The sequence below is a fragment of the Rhipicephalus microplus genome, chromosome 6 (genome assembly GCF_043290135.1).
Source record: "Rhipicephalus microplus isolate Deutch F79 chromosome 6, USDA_Rmic, whole genome shotgun sequence".
NCBI lineage: Eukaryota > Metazoa > Arthropoda > Arachnida > Ixodida > Ixodidae > Rhipicephalus > Rhipicephalus microplus.
The window spans coordinates 114,052,757-114,075,770 of record NC_134705.1 but is presented as its reverse complement, the minus strand read 5'-3'; the positions used below and the strand labels follow the sequence as shown (position 1 = coordinate 114,075,770).

Below are 23,014 nucleotides of genomic sequence, written 5' to 3'. Positions count from 1 at the left end.
AAACTTGATGGAAAGACTCCGTCCTCGTAGCATCGCCGGATTACCGCGGTAAAGATAGCACCAATCTTATCCCAAATGGTCAAGCAAAACTCAACAGGAAAACCGTCTGGCCCTAGGGCCGTTCCACATTTCATAAGTGCCGTCTTTACCTCTTCAGCTGACGGAGGGATGTGCAGGTAATCCGCAGCTTCTTGGTGAATACGGGGCAAATTTCTAAGCATTGGCGGTGTTTCATCACAGTTAGTCCGCATGGCCGTACACGACATTGCTTCAAAATGCGCCAAGAAAACAGATCGGTCACGCGCAGGAAGCCGCTGCGCAGGTGGTATTTGTGCTGTCATAGGGACAGATGGCTCTTATTGCCCAAAAAACGAATGTCTCGCGTAGCGCAGCACCTCGGGATGTGCACATGGGTTGTGTCTACAGCGCCATGCTGCTGCCTCCAGGGACGAAGCAGCAGTCAAGCGTTGAAAGCGTTCACGCAGTTCACGCTGCCACGCTCGCATCAGAGGAGAGGGCGTCTCGGCGCGCAAAGCAATGCGTAACTTCATCGCAGTATCAGCAAGCTCTTCAGAAACGCGTCGACGAAGCGAACGCCCCTTTACTGCGCAGCGTAGGCGCCACTGTGTTTTAAGTGCATCCCAATCTTCAGGACCAGACGCCGTGAGCGACACACGTATTGCGCGTGACAAATCTGATCTTGAGCGCACGTCCTGCAGGGCGCGAACATAAAGACGCCATGGCTTTTCTGAAAAAGAAAATGGAACTTCGAGCTTCAAGACAATAGGCCAATGATCAGATACGTACACAGGAGAACGTGGGAAGGACGGAACGCATAAATCGGAGACAAACGCCTCTAACGCTCATGGGATATAAGCCCGGTCGAGCCTGCTGGAGGATCGTCCATGTCGCCATGTCCAAACAAAGGTATTTTCGTGCACTACACTGTGCGCGTCTAGTAATGAAAAGTGGTGGACAAGGCGACGCACCTCGCGTGAATTCTAAGCAGACCGACCCCAGCCAGGATTTTGTACCTCGGTTCGCGTATTTAGAACGCATTTGAAGTCGCCAATCAGAATGACATCACGACCGTCAAGAAACACATCCAGGTCTCTAAAAAAGTCATTAGACTGTCCAGCTTGCGCTGGCCCATACACACACAGTATTATTAATCTGAAAGAAATGTAGCTACAGTATAAAGCCAAAACCCTGCCCACGCCATCGTAAAAATTATGATGATCCCGTAATAGAGCTCGAATAAAAATAATAATACCTACTCCCGTAAAACGAAATGCAGCGAAAGAGAAATAACAATCTAGGTTGAACTTTCGTTTAAAAGCAAGCACGTCGGATAGCGAGAAGAAATTGGTTTCCTGGAGGCACAAAACATCACAATTTGCAGCGCGGGCGACACTAATCACTTCAGCCTGCTTTGCCAGACTGCGAAAACCCTGAACGTTCAATATAATAATATGCAGTGTAGTAGCCTTAATAAAAAGTAAAGACTAACCTGGACGCATAGTTCTAGACGGTGTCCTGGAAAGTCTCCAGGGGAGACTTGCTCAACCAAATTACAACGTACTGTTCGACCCTCCAGAAGAGGGTCGAGGTTTTTTGGACCGTTGGGAATCACCACGGCCATCACTGCGTTCATCGGAGCAAGAGCTGGAAGTGTGCCCTCGCTTTGTTTCAGGCGGAGCTCCCATTTCGACGTCAAAATCGGCAAGACTAGACAGTCCGATGCTACTATCCAGTCTTAGGCTGAAGCCATCTTCAGAGACTGAGCCACCGGCAAGTTTGGATCCACATCTTTGATGCTGGCAGCACTGTCCACGTCTCGGCAGGCCGGTGTAGGCACCCTTTGTGTGGGCGATTTTTCGCGTGTACGACGCGATGTCGAAATGGTCGGAGCGGCCGCAACAGAAGAGTCTGTGGTATTTTCGCCACTGTTTTCCGAAATAACAGTGCTCGTAGGGTCAACTCCAACAGCAGCAGCCTCAGAATTGAGGTCATTTGCGCACTGAACATCAAGTGGCGTCAGAGAAGAGACGCCGACGCCGTTTTCAGGGCAGTGCGTTGCGTCTTTCGAAACGCACGGTTCCTGCACCAGCGGGGAGGCCGACGCACCAAGCGTCGCATCGACAATCGCGCTTTCGTTGTGCGCTTTGTTTGAAGGAACTTGTAGAGGTGAGGCCAGCTTAGCGTCGGTGACCTCCTCTGCGTCCCCCGAGTCGGTAGTTGGTTCCGTTGCCGGTATCAGTGGTGGAAAGGCACCAGCGGCAGCGTCTGCGTAAGAGCGGCGGACAGGGCAAACCACAGTTGGGTGGCCATCGCCGCAGCGTCGACACGGGCGGTCACATCCTTCACTAACGTGACCGTGCACACTGCAGCGACCACAATACGGTGTTGTGCACTGGGCTCGTAGATGGTCCCCTGAGCCGCATCTACGACATACACGCTGGAGACCACGGTAGTCAAACGTAGCACGGTGATCGGAGGTGCGCAGGTAGTTCAGCACAGGATTAGCGGCATTCATCTTTATTTGAACATAGCGCGTTCCAGTGAGTACGCCGCATCGCCCGCTCGGAAACCGCTGGTGACAGTGAGCACCTTGCCATGTGGGGATAACGCTTAGACGAGAGCTTCGTTTGAGACGAACGATGGCAGGAACAGGCAGGCGACGTTGGCCACTTGTGGGCCAATGGGAACGACTTGAACACGCTCGCCGCCAATCACCAGGCAGCCAGCATTGACGATTAGAGACATGGAGGCCATGCTCTTCACGGTGACTTAAAAGGTTCGAGCTCCCTGATGCTGCACGCAGTATACCTCTGACAGGGCGAATATTGAGGCCGTCGCATTAACGACGGTCTTGGCACTAGTCCCCATAGGGACAACAACGTCGAAGACAAGCGCCTTCGAAGGCGTCCAAGACGCGACGGGCACCTAGACTCGTACTGACGGACGCCCCTCACGTAGAACGATCAGGGACGTCCTTAGAACTTGCAAACCGGGTGAAGCTCTTTATAGCGGCACCCGTTCGTCCCTCGGAGTCGTAGTAGTAGCCGTAGTGTGCAACCAGTCTTACATTTTGACCTCAAAGGTGGTGCCGGTGGGAGATTTCTTTTGTGCGTTGTTGAACAATGAAAAAAAATCGCAGCGTGCGCGTTAAATAAAAGCCCAATTCTCCTGTATCTCACTACCCTTTAGCAGCCATTGGTATGTACACTGAGCACTATCTGACAAGGAAGCATTGCTACGTTATACTCGATGAGCGTAACCTCCTTAGTTTCAGAAAGGTTTAGCGAGCGTTGGGCCGCAGTGTCCTGAATACAGTGAACTAGTATATACCATGAACTCGAGGTGGTTGAAGGTGGGTAGTAGACACGAAACGCAAGGCGTAAAAAGGTGTGCGTGTGTCTCCTCTCGTTCAGTCCTTGGAATGTGCGCTGGATGGCGGTGCTTCTATATGAGGAATATATGATGAAAAGATGCGAGATGGTGGTACTTAGACTGTTGAATAGGTGGACGAACGGACACACAGACAGATGCATGGAAGGACGCACGGATGACTGCACGGACGGATGGACGCATGAACGGACGCAGGAACGGATGCATGGACAAACACATGGACGGACGCACAGATGAACGTGCGGACGCACGAACAGACGCACGCACGGACGGGCGGATGGACGCACGGGTGGTCACACAGACGCACGCATGGACGAACGGAAGCAAGAACGAATGGACGGACGAATGCTTCGCCCCACTCTTCATCATTCACTCCGTGGATATGCTACCATTTTTTGTTCTTTTAATTTTTACCTATACGTTGGATGTATTCTTGTAGCGCTTTTTTATGCTATACTAACGTGAACGTTAACGCCTTACCTAATATGAGATGCGAAAAACAGGAGCACTATGAGAGGGGGACAATAGCCAACAAACACTCAGGGCAGGAACTCAATTTCGAAGTAACGATTATTATGCTGAGTGGGAAATTGCTCACAGCAACGATCAATCGCAATGTCAGGATTCTACCTGATATTACCATTAAACAAAAGTGTTGCGTTTTTCTTTCATCTTAGACGTTTTCTATGATTCGGCAATAGTGCGTAGAGATAATTTGTTGTTTTTGGTGGACTATTGACACTTCTGTTAACGGTTGGATTACGGACGAATGCAGTTGCCACTGCTTGCTGGTGAAAATTGTCGAGTTTGCTCAGTAAACTTCTGTTGAAAGTTGAGAGCCTGTCCTATGTGATTCTTATCTCTGTTGCTTAGCGCTCGCTTCTTTCGCATTGAGTGTGAACCAACTTTGAATAATTTAAATGCGAACCAATTAGGGTTCGCTTACTTGTGCGCTTTAGTTGTTTTTTCGAGGGCGTGGAATTTCACCAAGTTTTTCGATATCCAAATTTATTTCGACGTTTTCCCCACCGTGGTGGTCTAGTGACGAAGATACTCGGTTGCTGACCTGCAGGTCACGGGATCGAATACCGGCCCCGCCGCGGTGGTCTAGTGGCTAAGGTACTCGGCTGTTGACCCGCAGGTTGCGGGCTCGAATCCCAGCTGTGGCGGCTGCATTTCCGATGGAGGCGGAAATGTTGTAGGCCCGTGTGCTCAGATTTGGGTGCATGTTAAAGAACCCCAGGTGGTCGAAATTTCCGGAGCCCTCCACTACGGCGTCTCTCATAATGATATGGTGGTTTTGTGACGTTAAACCCCACATATCAATCAATCAATTGAATACAGGCTGTAGCGGCTGCATTTTTGATCGAGGTGAAAATGCTGTAGGCTCATATGCTCAGAGTTGTGTGCATGTTGAATAACTACAGGTGGTTGAAATTTCCGGAGCACTCTACCATGGCGTCTCTCATAATCAAATTGTTGTCTTCGGACGCTAAATTCTAGATATCATTCAATAAATCATTAATTTGAGGCTTAAAACATCTTTGGCAATTGCAAAATTCTTTGTTTCTGAAAAGGTCTTCGTTTTTATAGTTAGCGGGGCATTTAAGCAGAGGCTGAATGTTGAAGGTAGAACGTTTTTCTAATATAGACTGATATAAAGCGTTGATGAAGGCTTCTTGGTACACACTCAACTTTCGAAAGCACCTATTTTTTCCGAGAGTATAGATTTCGCTGCGGTGAAATTATTTCTCGACGTTGTCAGTCAGCTCTTGGTCTTGTCCTTTTCTTTTTCGTCCCGCTGTAGCACTGTTCGTCTAAAGTGAATTTTACTGTTGCTTTTAGATGCACACTAAGTTAAAATGGTTCGAAATATTTGACAATCTCCTCTGTCCTCAAAAATACCGGTGCTTCATACCACTCTTGAACACTACCTTATTATACTGTGTAGAACAAAAATCAATGACACGTCATAACGTATATTACGTGTATATAGCGGCAAGACCAACTAGAATAATATGATGCGCATATTTTTAGGCCGCTGCAGTCGTTTTATTAACAAGGTGAAAAATTGGGGCCATTTTTGCTTGCTGCAAATGTGCTTGCTGCAAATGTAATAAAACGACGACAGTCTTCTCCCTGCCGCTGCTGCACGAAATAGGGACGCCATCGGGAAGTATTGTTGGGAAACAAGAGCTTGTGCAGAACCCAAAGCTACAGGCAGGTGGCCGCACCATGCCATTGGCTGGGCACTTTTCCGTGCATGGCATCGTATTTTCTGTGCAGCGTAAGAAACACCAGGGTCGTTAGAATTACATATATATGTATTTTCTAGTAAAGCAGAACACGCCACCTAATACTTATGTATTGATGTGACGCCTGCGATATGAGCATTATTTGCTTTTTGATGGACAATATTGACAAGTACGAACGCAGCCACCAGATCAAAATGACTGAGCATCCAGAAAGTGCTTAAACTTTCGCCGGGTGGCTGAATTGTGTGACAGGCAGTACGACAGACAGACAATCCCAAATTTTGCTTCTAAGTGTCCCAAGAAAGAGTTTGCTGAAAAAGTGCATGAATACCTGACACATTTCAAAAAATTATTCACAGATCATGTCATAAATAATGAGAAGTTTAGGGAATGACCCAACAAGTGGCTTAAATGGTGAAGCATTATTTCGCCTATTCACTTCTTTGCCACACTGCTTTACACCTTATGTAGCAGAAATGACGTGTAGCGACCTCGTGACACGTCGCCTACTTACTCGCATAAAACAACAGTTATCGAACAGCGATTAGCTAATGATGTCAAAACTTGTTGGTCAACTCTCCGTTAGTTCTAGCCATAGGTCGATAAAATGACTCAATGGTCGATCCTTTCAGACTCATTCAGCCTGAGTCCAAGGGAGTCCCGCTGTGTTACATTTTGCTGAGTCTGAGTGCGAGTGAGCCCACTTGCGGACCATTTTGGTGAGCGCTATAGCTCAGGCGAGTCCACTTGACAAAAATACTCATAGGTCTTATTCTGAGTGAGATCGTTCGAAAAACGTCTTGATAAATATGATTCCTAGCGAGTGCGGCTGAGGCAAAACATCGTGATTCTGAGTCTGAGTCTTCAGTAAAAGTTTTATGTATCTGACTACGAATGAGTCATATGTGCAAAATTATTTTTCTTTATTGAGTCTGATGGAGCTCAAATCGTTTTGCTCACCTGTGGTGCTAGCTGAAATCGGCAGTACGGTAACCAGCCATTCAGTTTTGATTAGAGTTGACTCAATGTGGTCTAGCCCTGTTCACCAACTGTAAGCCTTGTCTTGTGCTGAGAGAGGTTGGAGCTGGCTACCTTTGTTTGAATGGCCGCTGTTGTTTTTTAGTACATGTGTTTTGTCCTGCAGTGATTTATGTTCACCAAGTTACAAGTGCAATTGGCTATAGCTTCTTAGAATTTGTTTATCGGCTTGCATTTGTTAATGTTGGAGAACTGTAAAAAAAGGCTGGTGCACACCGGCGACTAGCAGCGTTCGCGTGAGCATTCGTGAATGGCGACCAAAAAGCGGCCAATGTTCATACCGGCAGAGGCTGCATACGAGTGACCGGAAGTCGCAAAACCAGAAAGTCACGTGCGGATCTCATTATCGGTGGAAGCTCTGGAGACCAGCGCCGATCAGCAGATCACCGCGAGCTGAGTCAGCGGAGCAAACCGAGCGCGCCGCATTCATTGTTTTCGTGCGTTCTTGCACAGCGTTTCCAACAGCGTCAAGGAGTTCGATTCAAGCGAAGAACAAGAGATTGTCGTGGTGCTGGTGCACTGCGTCATGGTGTAAGCGCTGGCGGCACAGATGCCTCGAAAGAAAAAAGGCTGGTGGTGGATGTGACTGTCATTTTGCTCGCGAGAGTTGGCCGGCCATGCAAGCCGCCTACCTCTTGAGCTGTGCTTAGGTGACGAGGAGTATTTCCGAGAGAGGTACGTATTCACAAACGGTCCTTGAATTCAAGGTTACTTGTCACAGCCTACAATGCACCATAAACGCGTCTTGAACGCGGTGTCTCTATCCGGTGTCAAGGGATGAAGTACAAACGCGTACTATATGCGCTGCATTGAAGGTGGTGACGAGTCAAGTTCAAGACAAAACGATTCTAAATACGGGCGAAAGATAGTGCACAATTTATTTTATCTTTACTTTGGCTATGTTTAGCTTCTTGCGAATGCCGCCATGTAAATTTGACACTGCTCGCGCTGCTGCTGCGCCCCGCCATCTCCAAGCCAAGTATTCCGTGGTAACCATGGTGCCACAGACCTAGAGCAACGCGCCCGTTTGTATCTGGCGGCAGGAGGCCACCGCAATAAAATAAAAACAAAAAAAACTAAACGAAAATTGAGCATCGCTGATCAGTTCCAGCAGCTTTGCGACTGCAGTCGCGCGACTGAAAAACCAGTCAGGAAGCGACTTGCCAAAGCAGTCGCTTTGTGACCGTTTGTGACCATTCGCGACTGTTTGCGACCAGTCGCAATTGGTCGCGCGACCATTGCCAGTCGCCGGTGTGCACCAGCCTTTACTGTTATCCGGGGCTACCTAGCTGATGTTGTTTATCGCTGTGCAGTGTCCGTCATCGATGTAATAAGTATTGCATTTGCACGGCTTGCATCTATTACGTTTATATCAGCATTGGTCTTTCCCGAAGACAGCGTAAGTGAACGCTCTTTATTATAGCACATGAAGGCAGCTTAGCAAGTTTGTCTCTCTATTTCACAATCTAGGCTTTGTAGAGACGTCAGCGTGCCCGCAAAACTCCTCTCCTGCATACAACAAATTCATTAACAAAAGAGGCTGACTACCATCGTAGCACGTCTACTAAAGTCGCAATATGTACAAGAGCGCTTCTTGCTGATAGCTTTGCATTACATCGTTCCCTGCAGTTCATGGAAGGAAGTAGTCCGCATTTTCAGACTTCCTAAGTTCTTAAGCAGGGATGGTAGTTTTATATTCAAAGCATTCCTTAGCGAACCATGAACAGTTCAGCTTTTTGATCTGTCTATTTGTCGATTTATTAAGCCACTTATGCACAGGTGCTCACGTGATCGCACCCTAAACTTGATGCAAACCGAAATAGGTACAGCAGGGTAAGAGGCCTTGACTAACTCGTCTATCTGATCATGGCATAAATAACATGAACATCATGTCGCGTACGAAGTCAAATCCTTTCCTTCAGACATGTGTGGCATATGCTCGTACACGATGGTCCATGGTATTTGGATATGCACCACATAATATTGACAGTTCATATCAACCAAGGAACGACAAAATCAGATATTGGCACTTTAAGTGCAAAATCATTAGAAAAAACGACACCAGAAACGTTGAGTCCACTACCTTCACTAAATTAAACCAGGATCTCAGAAAAATTAAGCCCAAGTTTTCTGCATGCACTCTAGCACAGAGCCATGGCACGTGTGGAAGCTGCTTTAAAGGGGCCCTGCAACGCTTTTTGAGCATGGTCAGAAAACACTGCCGATTGGTAGTAGAGGCTCCCGACAACACGCAAGCCAAATAATATACCATAGCACGCGGCCGGGCACTCACAATAAATTCTCAAAGTCAGCTAAAAATAGCTTTCTCTTCCCTCGACAAATCACCCTATATGCCCAAAAATCACACGTCAACGACCCATCTATCAACCATTGGCTGATTTGAACATGGCGCGCTCGCTCGGTACAGAGGTTGCCACTGGAGGTTGCTACTTGCCTTAGCATGCGCGCGTGAGCGATCACACTGACCAAGCCGCGCATTACAAGAAAAAAAATAAAGAAGTGATCAAGGTCACTAGGTGCGCGTGACGTTTTTCTGTGGCCATGCCATCTCTCCCTACTTAGCTTCCACCTCTTTTGTCGGGACAAGAGAAGAGAGAACGCAATCGCAGCCTGCGACAAACCTTTGTAACTCCAGTCGCACTGGACGTATTCTTAAATTTTTTTGCGACGTTTAATTCGGGAGGCAATGTGCTCTTTCAGTGAATTCATTCCATGGTTACTTGAAAAGGTGTTTCAGCGCCCCTTCAAGGAAATGGCCTTACGCAGACGTACATCCTGTACATCTGTACTCCTGTACTAAAGGCGTAGGGTCGGTCCAACGTAAATACTGTTTTCAGTGTGGCTTGAGCTTCTATAGCAGTCAAGTTGATATTGCGTTTGAATTCCTATGAATCAGCCAGCTATCTCTTGCTATAAATTATATTCATTCAGCTAATTCACAGTTTCTTTAACCCGGAAGAATACGTTAACGAGTGGTATTCGCATCATACCACTATATAGAACTTGCACTGCGTTTTCATATTAGTAACGTCTGTGCGCCTGCATGAGTGCTGACGTTACGTCAGACCATAGGTTACCCTGTAAACTCCAGTGCCGTCGACATGGCTACTGCACTTACAAAAACACATCACTCCAGCTCGTAGCTGTTGGACGAAAACCTAAAAATAAGGCATAGACAAAATACTCGTGGACTTTTTCTCATGAGACCAATTCCCACAATGTATAGGATCTGTCGATTGTTTTCCTAATTATGAATTTCTTAGGACGCTTGGGGTATACGCAGGCATAACTGTTAAACGCGCTGGCATTGCATCTTTCGAAAGTGTTGAATGTTCTCTGCAACTTGTATTTCTGCAGCCCTCTATATAGTGACTGCTTCGGCAATGTTTATTGCTGCACAATCCATAATGTATAATTTAAGGAAATGGCTTTTATTTTTTTGTTCTTGCCCCAGTGTAGCCCCACACAGTTTGGTTCACGCTGTTTAGTATCTTCCGGGTGTTAAATGTTGTGAAGAAGTTTTTTCTTCATTCTGAAAATAAGGAGGAGAGAAAAATGTTGTTGCACGATTATTACACCTTGGTCTAAGTTTACGACCTTGAAAGCTTTCTAGGTTTACACAATTTCAGTTAATTAAGGGGTGCCATAATTAATATATAATTTGTAGTACTGTTGGCCATAGCAAGGGGCATTACGTCCAGACAATTTTGAGTATAAAAGCTGGGGTTATTCACCTAGCCGTCGGCGTAATCGAAATTTCAGGGCTGGACAAGGCAACAAGCTCTTGTGAAGACATGGTTTGACATTTATATCTTGCCACCTAACCTGAGTTGTGCATTCTGTCCTATAAAATCAGAGATTTTACGTGCCATAACAACGGTACTGTTTCAAGGCACGCAATGGTGAAAGCTTCGGATATTTCAGCCATGTCGTGTCATTGATGTGTACTCACATTGCACAACACACGGGCCTAGCAATTCTCCCATTAAGATGCCACCGCACGGTCAGCGTTGAAACGGCGACTTTCGTGTCCAAAGCCTGAGCACTATTACCACGCGAACGTTGGGCTCGTGTCGTTGTTAAACATGACCAAGTCAATCGAACCGGCAATTAGGACAATAAAAGTGGAGGGGGGGGGTAGATTTGCCACTCTCAATAACTGTTGTGCAGTATAATAATCTCAATATTTCTAAAGAATCGAAGTCGACGAAAAATCGCAATAAATATTTTCCTGAAGAAAATAGGGGTCTTGACAAACGCGCAATGTGCTTACAATTGCTACTACCATTTAAGCGACCTCCATTTTTTCCTCGCTTTAAACCTACTTTGTTGTTGTGCGCGAACCACGTATGTGTGCTAAAATATGCTTACCTTGAGAACACTCTACAAGGTGTCCCACTTAACTCTTGTCTGAAAAACAAAAACATAAAATATTGTGACCTATAATTAACACATACTCCGCAAGACAAAATTAAATGTTGTAAATTGATTAAATTACTAGTATTGACGAGTGCTTTTGAATGTGAGTGACCCCGTGTGGCGAATATCGTGACAATTAATATACGTATGCAGCTTGAACTTGCACGCCTACTTCAGTGTAGAGCGTGCGAGCAGCCCGGTCTAGCTCCGTGGCGCGACACTTTGAGGCAGTTTTGGCTTCTTTAATAGTGTGTCAGCAGCTTGCGCAGCCTAGTAGTCAGGCTGATCATGTGGCCAGAGCTGCACACAATTCTTTGTGTTTGTGATTTACTACTACAGCAGCGCTCGATCGAAATTGTCGCGAACACACTCAAACAAGCTGCTTTGTTCCGCTAACGCTACAAAATCAGCATTTACAGGTGTCATGAATGTAATTCGGTGCCTGTGTACATCATTACTCGTAACGCGATAGTTGCGCCCGCAGAATGTCTCCCGATTTGGGTTGCGCATTTCTTTCCGTAGAAATCTTTAATGCTTTAACTGCAAGTGACCAGAAATTGTTGCCTAGAGATAGAGGTTATCACTTCGTCTTTTCGGTACATTCAGTGACATTTTCCGATGAATGGTTTCTGAACTCTTCAAGCCTCCATGGTTCATCCTGCTAAGAAGTTGTGTTATTTCAAGTATACTTCAAAGGCAATTAGAACATAAAAATTTCCACGAACATTTTTCCTGTAACTATGCATAATAATAGGAAGAAGAACATTACTATATTATTATTATTATTATTATTATTATTATTATTATTATTATTATTATTATTATTATTATTATTATTATTATTATTATTAAACTGAAATGCCGTAATAGGGGGAGGTTGAAAAAAAATGACATTCGCGCGTTCGCAGCGCGAATAAGCAACAAAACCCATGTAGTATTCGGGGGGCAAGCTCCTTGAGGTTGAATTACTTGTCTGTTGGCATTGTGAAGAAGAACTGCCCCTGAAGATGACGATGATTTTGATGAGTCATGACAATGAAGACAACGCAAGTTCCAGACCACACATTCTCTTTCTGCCAACACGGCACAGCACATGCAAGGTACCCACAATGCACCATGACGATGACAATGAGGATGATGACAATGGTGATGACATCACGCCTCGATATGCTCTACGGTGCATTTCGTATGACAGGAAACAGCCAACAACCACAAGCGAAAGGGCGTAGACTTCGTCATTGCCAACTTCAGGCTGGATTCGACACCGCGAAGCAGTAATTGTGAAGGCTAAACGAAATTCACAGCTCTACACAACATAATATTTATGACCAATAAACTTGGTATACAGCGTGCCCCAGCTATTTTCGCCAGATTTTAAAAACATTCCAACAAACGCAGTTATGACGCGACCAAATTCATGTGGCTGACCGTTGCCTATAGCTACTCAGACTATTTTTTTCTGTTCTAAAATATTGTTTAAATAGATATATTCAATTACCTGACTATTGAAGGAACAAAGATGGATAAGAAACTCCAATAAGGAAGCTGTCAATCGCTTTGCAAAACGTCCGATTAGACAGTATCAAACTTCAATCTGTTCATTATTATTGTTTTTTGGCTAACTACAAATTACAGCGAAATGCAAAAAAAAAGCACGTGACAAACCGACTGGCGCGCCCATGCACGCTGTGATTTTTGTGCTCCTTATAACGTTCCGCGTACGAACGATACGCTTCCCTCGAAACGGTTTATGACAGCGGTAAGCAGTCACAGCGGTTATCGTTTTTGTGGCCGATAGCAAAACGTGTTCATCGTAAAGTCACCTCCATCGTTGCGGTCCGGTCGAGACAGCACACTCAGACAAATGCTATAGTCTTCGTACGCGGAACCTTAGAGAGCATGCACTAGAATCATCGTGTGCACTGGCGGGTGAGTGGCTTTGTCACGTGGTATTGCTTTTTTGTATTTCGCAGGCACTTTCAGTTGGCAGGAAAACAGTGATAATTAACAGATATAAAGTACGAGACTGTCTAATTAGAAGTTTTGCAAAGCGATGTACAACTTTATCTTCGAAATTTTTTATCCATCTTCGTTCCATAAAAACTTAGTTTATGAAACATGTCTAGTTAACACTATTTTAGTCTGACAAAAAATAGTCTGACTAACTTCAGCCAATGGGCAGCAGCATGCATTTGGTCGCGTTGTAATTGCGCGTGTAAGAACATTTTTGAGCTCTGGCTGAAGGTAGCTGGGGCACCCTGCATAGTGGCACATCACATGGCACCTATTTACATGCGTGAGGGGTCAAGCTCTTGGTACACAGTTGACTTACGGTAACACCGAACAATCGGGCTGCTTCGCGGGCTCATTATCATGAAATCCATGAATATGTCATAAGTTTTTAAAGTAACAAATGTGCCTCAGCTGGCAAAAAATTCTTCCTAGTCAGGGATAACAACCGAGCACCAACTCTTTGTCCATGCGGTCGCTCCACCAAATGAGCTGTGCAAGAAGCTGGCATTCAGCATAGACAATCATCAGTTTTAGGTCTAATTAATGTAGGACTTCAATCAGATGGGCACTAAATGTGGCAGATTACTTCGGCGGCACCCCATAATGTGGATAAAGGTTTCGCATACTTGGTCCTAAAGTGGGTGGCCAGTTACACCTCTTTCATCAGTTTAGGCAATATAGAATATAACTTCGTGTTTCACAATGCCTTATACCCGAATTTTGTAGAGTCCAGCTCTGCTATTTTAAACCGAACGGCTACACTCCAAAAAAAAGGAACACGGTTTTTTTGTTTACACAGAAAGTTATGATGGCCCTTGAAAAAACATTTAGAGAAACTAAATTCTTTTTAATAATTGGCCTCCATCAATACAAACACTTGTGGGCACACAACGAAAAAAATTTACAAATTTCTGTGGCACACGCAGGCAGGTTGTGATACATCACGTAAGTACTAAATGGGAATGAAAAAAAATTGCGTAGATATCCACCAGTATGCTTTGCTACGCTATTTCGTGTTTTCATTTTATGATGGAATTTTTCGTGAAAGCCTAATTCTTGCAGTTGTCCTGCAGCATTTAGGAGCCAATTCTCAAGATACCTGAGTGAATGCGACAAGATTTTCGAGAACTTTTATAATTTGTGTGGACAAATCCACCGCATAAAGGCTAGTGTTCTATCAATGCTTGTGAAGATAGAATTTCGTATTGGAGAACTTGAACTAAATGCTTGAGTTTTGTACCCTGAGCTTTTGTATACATTTACGCTTCTTTTCTATTTTGCGACTACAACTCTTGTGCAAGTTAAGAGGAGTACCCGGCGCCACGCATTGGCAGTAACATATTTTTTCCTGAATTTATCTTAAAAATGCTTTATCTGCAGTGTTGCTCTCTGACATAATTCCCTACTTAGCACATATACAGCTCACTTCATTGTTAAACGCACCCTACTATCGTCTCGGTGAGTGAAACCTTGCAAAGCTCTCATAAGATAGTTAACGGGACGGCTATATATACTATTGATAATAACTTCGGTTTTACGTCCCAAAATCGCAGTATGATATTGAGGGGTGCAGATGACGATGCAGCATTGGCCAAAAAGAGAAACAGAAAATGATTACTTCATCTTAGATTATACCGCAAGTGCCGTTAAAAACTTACAGGAGCCAGACGAAGGTCGATAGGTGGGTAGACAATGTAGATTCCTTTCCAAGGCCCCTTCGGCATTGGCACCACTGGTACAGGAGGAAACGGAGGCACGGGGCCGGGAGGCCGTGGGAATAAGTTGTTCGGTGGCTTGGCAGGTTTTGTTGGTCTCGTTGATAGTGTGGGTACAATGGCTGGTTTTGTTGGCTTGGTTGCTTTGGTAGGTACCTTCGGTGGGTTCCGTGGGAATAAGTTCTTCAGTGGCTTGGCGGGTTTTGTTGGTCTCGTCGGAAGTGTGGGTACACTGGCTGGTTTCGTTGGCTTGGTTGCTTTGGTAGGTACATTCGGTGGTTTCGGTGGTTTCGTTGTTGACGGTGGCTTGCTTCGTCCGTCAGCCTTGTTCGCATGCAAAGAAACCAAGACGTTTTCCTACGATTAGTCGTACGCGTGCTTCTGTGGAACAACACCTGCTGGATCGCGCCTGGATTGGGTGACTCACGCAATGCCTATAAACCTGATTGGTAGTCCTTGTGTCCGGAAGGAATTTAATGGTTTTCACTTGGTATTCTATATATATAAGAGGGGCAGATCGTAGCAGGGCAAGAGACACTGAGATGGTTCTGCACTCTTTGTTCTGCCTTTCGCAACACCATGTTAACAGAACGTGGTGTTCTATTAACAACATTGCCGTCAAACACGGTAGTGCCCAGATGACTACATTACCAGTTTTCTTTTTTGCAGCAATACCTACTCCAGCCTCCCACAACAGAATCAATGGAGTATTTGGCAATATCTCGCTCATATACAGCGTCCTAAATAGCACTACAAGAGCCTCAAACAACCTTTGAACGACCTACGCAAATGTGAAGAACGAACATGCTCTTATTTACCTGCATTTCCTGGCTTTATGGAGCAAATCATGATGACATTAAAATGTTCATGGGAAGTCTTAGATTAATTAGGTCTCTTTTACACATATCCCAAAGTTATTTTATGTGAGTTGTCTCCTGCTCTGCTGCGCCATGCATTGGCACGCACGTTCTGTGTTGTCTCGTAAGACTAGCGTATACGTAATGAACTGATCTCACGTTGCTATGTGAGTTTTTCAGTGCATAAACAATGATCAGAGCGTGTAGCCCAAATGCATAAAACCTGATTGGTTCGATGAATGCTTGAGGAGGTGTGGTATTATAATTGGGTTATCTTGATTTGAGATTTATATCTCAGGCACTGTTCCATATTTTATTATGAAACTTTGTAAACTCAAGAACAAAACTTCTCGCCATGGCTTTCTGTGGTCTGACCTCTGTAGCATTTTTCGCTATTTGCAATTCGAACGAGAACGAAACTGAGTAAAATGTCGCCTACTTTTTCTCACAAATCAAGAACAACATGACCTTAAAAATTGGCGTGCTGAATTTAATGTTAGTAGTATCAATTCCTAGCTGCAAAAATTATTTTCTAGAATCGCGCCATAAAAAACAAATTTGTTCTCCCATTTCATGTGTGAAAAAAGAGACTTTCGAAATAATAATTTAGTTTTTTTTCCTAAATATATATCACACAGTTCTCAAACTTGTAGATCCAAACTGTTTGAAAGGGATTAAGGTATTATCTGGGAAAACTTCAGCACAATCAATCACATATTCTTGTAGAAAAAAACATGTGAAATGTCAAAAATTACTAGATGTGAAAAACGTACTAAATGTCCAAAATGGCCTAAATATTAGTGGATGAGCCACAGGTAATTGACAGTTTGTACGCAAGGTAGTGCTTCATACTGCTTACAGAAAAGATCCTATAGGGGCCTAGTATCGCGGCCATGTCAACTATATATGGCGGTAGCGTTGACTACCAGCTTTCTTACATTGTAAGCAAACTCGCATATTAAATTATGAAACTTCCCAATTTCCCTACCCTGGGAAATACGACAGAACCCGTTTCTTATTGTATGCACATCATCGCACAGTAAAGTGCACCTAATTTTTCATAAAACTGATATTTTTGCTCTAATATGAGTAAAGACCTTCAACAAGTGGTTCCTCCCCGTTTGAAAAATATCGCTTGTTTCGGGTCTGCCCGCGTCAAACGCATAACTAATAGGGATGCACAAAGTAGTTGCTCCAACTCGTGACGCTCAACTTCAAGCAATAAAAAAGTGCCATCTAGGCTGCCGATTGCCTACTGATTCAAATGACATCTACTGCCATGATGAGTGCCATCTGCCGTATTTTTTTTTCGCTTTGACAAGTGTGTTTTTCGTAACGCTCGAATCGAACACATGAGTACAACGCAATCTATTTGAGATTTAACAGCGCTGCGTATGCATCCACGAAAGAGTAATCAAAATTGGGAAACAAAAAAAAAAACGACAACACGCGAGAGCAGCGTGGTACGGGAGATTGTCACTATATTCTTAATACAGAACAGAGGCTCTTCCTTACGATAAGAAAAGTATATGTGCTTGTTTGCGCAATAACCTCCAGTGAGGTAGCGGTAAGCTTACCTTTTGTCCATAGGCGATGTCTGCTATAACTACGAACACTATCGCTGAAATGGATAGAAAAGCGCATGAGTTTAGTAACTACAATTTGATACAACCCTTCCTTTGTATCTAACTTACGGGGTAACAAAATATATAGAAATTGTTAGCATGTTTATTTCCACAAAACAGCTGTACAGTTTCTGATTGCGGAATAAAGCAATGCGGATAGTTCATAAAAATACAAGATTTTTTTTCAAGTTGTAAACAGCAAGCTGGCCTAAATAGTGACTACAACAGTGGTTATTGGTTATCGCAACCCATTTCGAACAGCTATATTCGCTCTAACCTTGAAATGTTCAAATATGAGTCACATGACTTCATACCCACCCACGAGATTTTTCAACAAAATCAAAAACTATTAGTTTACACATTGTATAAAAATTAGCACAGCTTTGCACCACTTTAGCTAAGCTTGAAAGAAGTGTGGTGCTGGGCAGCCTACTTTTTTCTTTCTTTCTAGTTTTTTTCCTTTTCTGCACCAACATTTTTTCTTGTTTCCAGTGTTGCGTCATTTTTTGCTATTTTCATTTATACATTTCTTTCTCTATTTATTCATTTCTCTTTATTACTCAGAATTCTTTTTTGTATAATTTCTCTCTATTTCTTTCCCTCTTCTTGTTTCTAGCTTGCTTAATCTTTGTTTTCATCCTTTTCGTTCTTTATTTATCCCTTTTTCTTCGTGTCTTTGATTCCTTTTCTGTCAATGTTTTGTGCTCTCTCCAGATTTGCTTTTCTCCTCAATTCCTCTCATGCTCACTATTTCTACACTATGCTTGACACTCTCTCTTCCTTCTTTTCCTCGTTTTCATTCTCACCTCATTTCTCCTCGCTGTCACTTGCTTTCTTCACTCTCGTTTCGTTTGTCACTATTGTTTACCTGTCTTCATGCTGTTCACTTTCTTCCTTTCTCTTCTTTTTTCCCCACTTTCTTGATCTCCTGCCCATTCTTTACTCATATATATTTCTATTTTTTCCCTCACCTTTTTTTCACATATTTCTCTTTTTCTCGTTCTTTCTAGGCTGCGTTTTACAATTTTACTCCTCTTTGCCTTCAAGTTTTTCCTCGTCATCATCCCTTCCCACCTCCTTCCCATACCATACTATACTAAGCTATGACATACTCTAGTAGCGTTTCTGGCTAGCGGAATAAGTAAATGCTCTCTTTTAGACCTTGGCAACACGGATTTTAATACCACCTTAAACTGAGAATTTCTCGCGAAGATTTTTCTGTTTTATTTATTTGTTTACTTTAGGAGCTTGCCCCTTGAGCTGGCGCCCTGTCCGGTGCCCGTGCGCGGTACAGTGTTTCCATTTCGCAGCACTTCTCCGGTCGTCACTGAAGGTCGCCGCTCTGATCGCCTCTTCAATGATCTGAGCGATGCTCACTAGATGGTGCGTCGCCACCCATAGGGTCGGTTTTCCACAGCACATGAGCTCGCCTCTTCGCGACTACACTTACTTTTGTTTTTATTGCTTCGTAGGCTCGGCAGCAGGTGACAAGTTCCTACTATTTTTGTTGCCCACGGGTATCGATATCCTCCCAAGTCCCCCCACGTGCCTGTTCTCAACCCCGTTGAAAAACTCCTGCAGCTCCACGTCTTCTGCCTATGAGAGTTAGGCATTAGACTCACAGCAGCAGCCAGTATGGTATAAAGGAGCTGGTGGTTAACGGGCCCTGCTACGTGGCCAACAGTGTGCAATGGCAGCCGCGGAATGTGCCCGACAACGCTGCCTTCGGCGTACACATCATGCACCGGCTTGTTAACAAGCCTTCTCACAAAAACGGTCTCACCAAAAAGCTGCCCCGTGCACCTTAGAGCAAGCTTCTTTAACATCATCCACTTTGTGTATATAATGGTGCTTTTTGTGGTGGAATGGAGCATCCAGCCCAGAGGCACTATAGAGGGGAGGGGTATATTTAAAAAAATCTCATACAGGCGTCGTTCTGTACATACGACGTTAGCTAAAACACAACAGTACAAGTACCGCCTAGAAAAGCTAGTATAAGACATTTTGGGAAATAGCATAAAAACATAATCAAAAAAGTATTTTTTAAAGTCCCAACTAACCAAACAAGAACTTGAAAGTTGTGAAAAAAAAACAAAATCACATAATCGGTTAGTTGTACAGGAGCACACTTGAATTTAAAACGCCATCATAATTGCAATGATGAGCAATAAACGTCTTTGATCTCGAAGATCGCTTCAGTTGCCTGAGAACGGGAAAACGAATGACTGACAGCATATGTGAGGGGAGAATTGCAAAATTTTCACCTTTCGAGGACGGTCTGAACTAGTGGAGAAGTATGATCCAGATAGGCTGTTTCTAATTCTCTTTTTCTCTATAGTTCTTCTTACTCCTTTACTCTCTCTATGCTCATTCTGTCCTCCATCAGTCTATTTTTTCCACACACAAGAAACTGACGCGAGTTGAGTGCAGCAGAAGACAAACGCAGGCGATGATGAAGAAGAGAAGGTAGAAAGTGCGAGCCAGTCAATGACAATAATTTCTGTATCGTACCAGCAAACTATGCCTAGACTCTACAGTTCCACTTTTAAAACATTCTTAAACTTGAGTGACAACCAAGCCGTGTAGTGAAAGGTTCCGTCTTATGAAATCACGCCAATCGCATAAACAGGGCCCAGAGAAGTTCAGTGCTATCGGGAAAAACGCGATGTATGTAAAGCTCCTCTTTAGTACAACAGAGGGGGTATACCGAAAGGAATGTCGTAATTGGCAACAAAAAATTTTACGTTATCCTGCCGGTGGAAAGCCATTTTCTCGTGCGTTTTTCTTTCTGCAGAGTTACATTACAATTACTCTAATAACACTCCTTATACTTTCTCGGGAATTACTGTTTGTTAGTTCTCCAGAATGTTGTGTATAACAAAACAACGAGCCCTTAAATTTAGACTTTCCTTCCTTCTGGTACTATTGTACATTTCAGTCACGCATTATTACATGCGTCTGGAGACCTCTGCCAATACATGACATTCATATCGTGCTCTTTTTTTTTTTGAAAAAATTATGAAGCAATAACGTAGCTCTCTGTTAGGACATTTTATTGCCACGCAGACTATGGCATAGGTTTGATCCTCCCTTAAACTGAAGATTTTTATTATATATTTTATTTGTACCTTTCTCATTTTGTTGGTCGTGGACAGGGCTAAAATTTTTCTCTCGCAATCAATGAGGCCGAGGCCAGCATTTCTGTTGCTTCACAAAAACGCTGTTGCGTTAACAATATTTATGTATTTCTGCAACGATAAGTACATAGCTCGCCTAGTGTGTTCCCTTGGAGAATAATAAATAATGTTACCAAAGCATTCGTTTTTCTACCATTGGTCCATGGCGGTGCGATATAAATTTTGTTTAACTAATTTCGTTTGAGCTTGCTCTTATGAACATGTACATAATTGTAGCTCTTGATAAAGGCCACCTTGGTGTTTCTACAGGACATGACTTTCCAGGCCTCAGTAAAAAAAGTGTGAGTAATGTCGGCTGGCTATGTTGCAGAAATTAGGGCAAATATCGCGCACTCCAAAAACAAAAACCATTCTTTGCAATCGGTGAGTCGTTCGATATGTGACACCCTTCCAGCTAAGTCTGATGAGAAGGATGGACGTCTATTAGTAAAATATGAAGTAGTGTCCATATCATGAGCTTACTGGAAACGCTAGCCCGCTGGCGTCGAAACATTGGCGCTCTCTTCGACGTAATGCCGCCACTGACGTCTCAGCACCGACGTTACTTTCCTCAAGATGAAGTGTAAGTATCTTCCTTGGCGTGTTCTCACGGGGATGAGCAACAACGGCATATAGATTCGTGAGTCTTAATGTACATGTGTAAGTGTTTGTTGGCTACATCGAAATTGCCAAATATTACGAATGGTATGTCTTTCTCTTATTCATCAAAAAAGTGTTAAATTCTTAACGGCAGCTATCAAGGTGCTCGGTGAATATAGAATCAGAACCGCCTGTGGCTAACGCTCACATTCCACCGTCCACGGGTCGTACGTAGTAGGCAACTATGAGCCGCATGTCACCCTGGGAGTCGGTTTCATGACGTAAAATGGGGGATCGGAAGAAACGCGAACAATGCGACATGCAGTTTTCATCAAGAAGTGACCTTGGGGGCTATAAAACAATACAAGCATCGTCTGCTACTATCATGGACGACTTGTGCTGGCTTTTATAACTATCTAGGCTAAAACCTCTTGAAAGTAAACCACACAGCGGAACATGTAGAGCCCCACTGTCCGCGTTTTTTTTTTTTGATGGCCCCTAAACGAATTTAGCATGTCATGTTATTCAACCGATGGCCGCTGCGCCATGTGTGTTGTATACTCACATATTTCTGTGCCGATTTTGATATACACCAAGTAAAAGGGACGACTATGGGGGTCGCAAACGTACGGGGCCAAAGACAGATACATACAGAGAAAAGTAGAAATGCTCAGTATTCTGTTGGTTCGATATTAAATTTTTTCGCATTTAAAGTGTGATTTTGGGAAGACCCACGAGATAGCGCGAGAGAACAAGGCTGTAGGGAACAACGATTGACAGGGTACAAGACGTGAGTTGATTCACGCCTATCACTTACCGCAGGCGATCAGCCCAACAGTTCTATGGAAGCCCATTTTGACCGGCCTCTCACGCTCCGACTAGTGCCTTACTTTTTAAAATAAGGTGCCAAACAAACTAGCAAAAGCAAAGCGGCAAGAAATGTTAGCTGACTTCTTGGATGTTCAAAAAGCGAAGTCATCATGTTTGTTGACAGTACACTGCTTATATTTAACTAACATAGTTTGCCATCCCAAAGGAACACAGTCCTACAATGGAGTATAGAACTGTCCCCATTCAATGTGCCCTATGCCGAGATTTGACGCGAGAATGACTTGGCATATGAGTTTTCTTTATTATTAACTCTTATATTTTAACGCAATGCAATTTTAGCCGTCACTTTCCTCTCAAATCGTAAGATTTCGCAGATATGCTTCTGTCACTAAAGGTGTGGCAAAAATAATGAAAGCCCAGTTCTAAATCTGGCAATGCATCAGGTATGAAGCGCCTGACAGCTGGTAAAAAGAATTCGAAAGGGGCGACTATATCGAGCCGCGGATATTTTATATTCATGCTTTGACGAAACGGACCATCTACAAAAAAGCTAACAATAAGAAAAGCGTTGACTTGATTGAAAAGACAAGAGAGAGGAAAGTCTGTGTGGACCTTTATTTTCAGAAATGAGATGGAGTGACAGCGTTGAGTTACGTGATTTCTTTCCACTTCTCTAAATAATGCAGTATTCAAAACACGTGCTGGCACGTTCCTGGCGCCGACTGTCATCCCATTGTAGTCGGGCGCACAACGCCTCAAGACGTTTCAACAGCCTATATTTGGCTTGCAGACAGATATAGCTTAAAAGAATATAAGTGCATCACTCAATGAAAAGAGAGTGTGTCTCTCCCAGGCAGCTCAATACCATGATTTTAATCCTCATTTAGCTTCAACATCCTTCAGTTATTGTAATAAGAATTCAAACGATCACACTACTACGATCTTAAGCGGTGAATAAAGACCACTGATTTGAGCCACTCGAGTAGCAGCTCTCTTATATAGGATATTTCTGGTGAGGCTGAAAATTCCAATCCACAGTAACGCATAGAGGCT

The 23,014-nt window shown here is 43.8% G+C and overlaps 1 protein-coding gene across 1 annotated transcript; it reads right to left on the bottom strand.

Annotated features, from left to right (window-relative positions):
• Nucleotides 1-10,133: 10,133 nt before the first annotated feature.
• LOC119168036 (uncharacterized) lies at nt 10,134-22,096 on the bottom strand. The gene is made up of 5 exons (XM_037419484.2): nt 21,948-22,096; nt 17,307-17,350; nt 14,816-15,196; nt 11,097-11,135; nt 10,134-10,257 (listed from the first exon to the last, which is right to left on the bottom strand). Exons 1-4 carry the CDS (start codon nt 21,982-21,984, stop codon nt 11,109-11,111), a joined length of 489 nt encoding a protein of 162 aa, XP_037275381.2. The 5' UTR covers nt 21,985-22,096; the 3' UTR covers nt 10,134-10,257; nt 11,097-11,108.
• Between the last annotated feature and the right edge of the window lie 918 nt (nt 22,097-23,014).

Bases quoted from the DNA above. Each gene is read 5' to 3' on its own strand.
- LOC119168036 (XM_037419484.2), bottom strand. From the start codon at position 21,984: ATGGGCTTCCATAGAACTGTTGGGCTGATCGCCTGCG. The intron at 17,351-21,947 runs GTAAGTGATAGG...TATCCATTTCAG, and splicing joins TGTTGGGCTGATCGCCTGCG to CGATAGTGTTCGTAGTTATA. The intron at 15,197-17,306 runs GTAAGCTTACCG...CATGCGAACAAG, and splicing joins ACATCGCCTATGGACAAAAG to GCTGACGGACGAAGCAAGCC.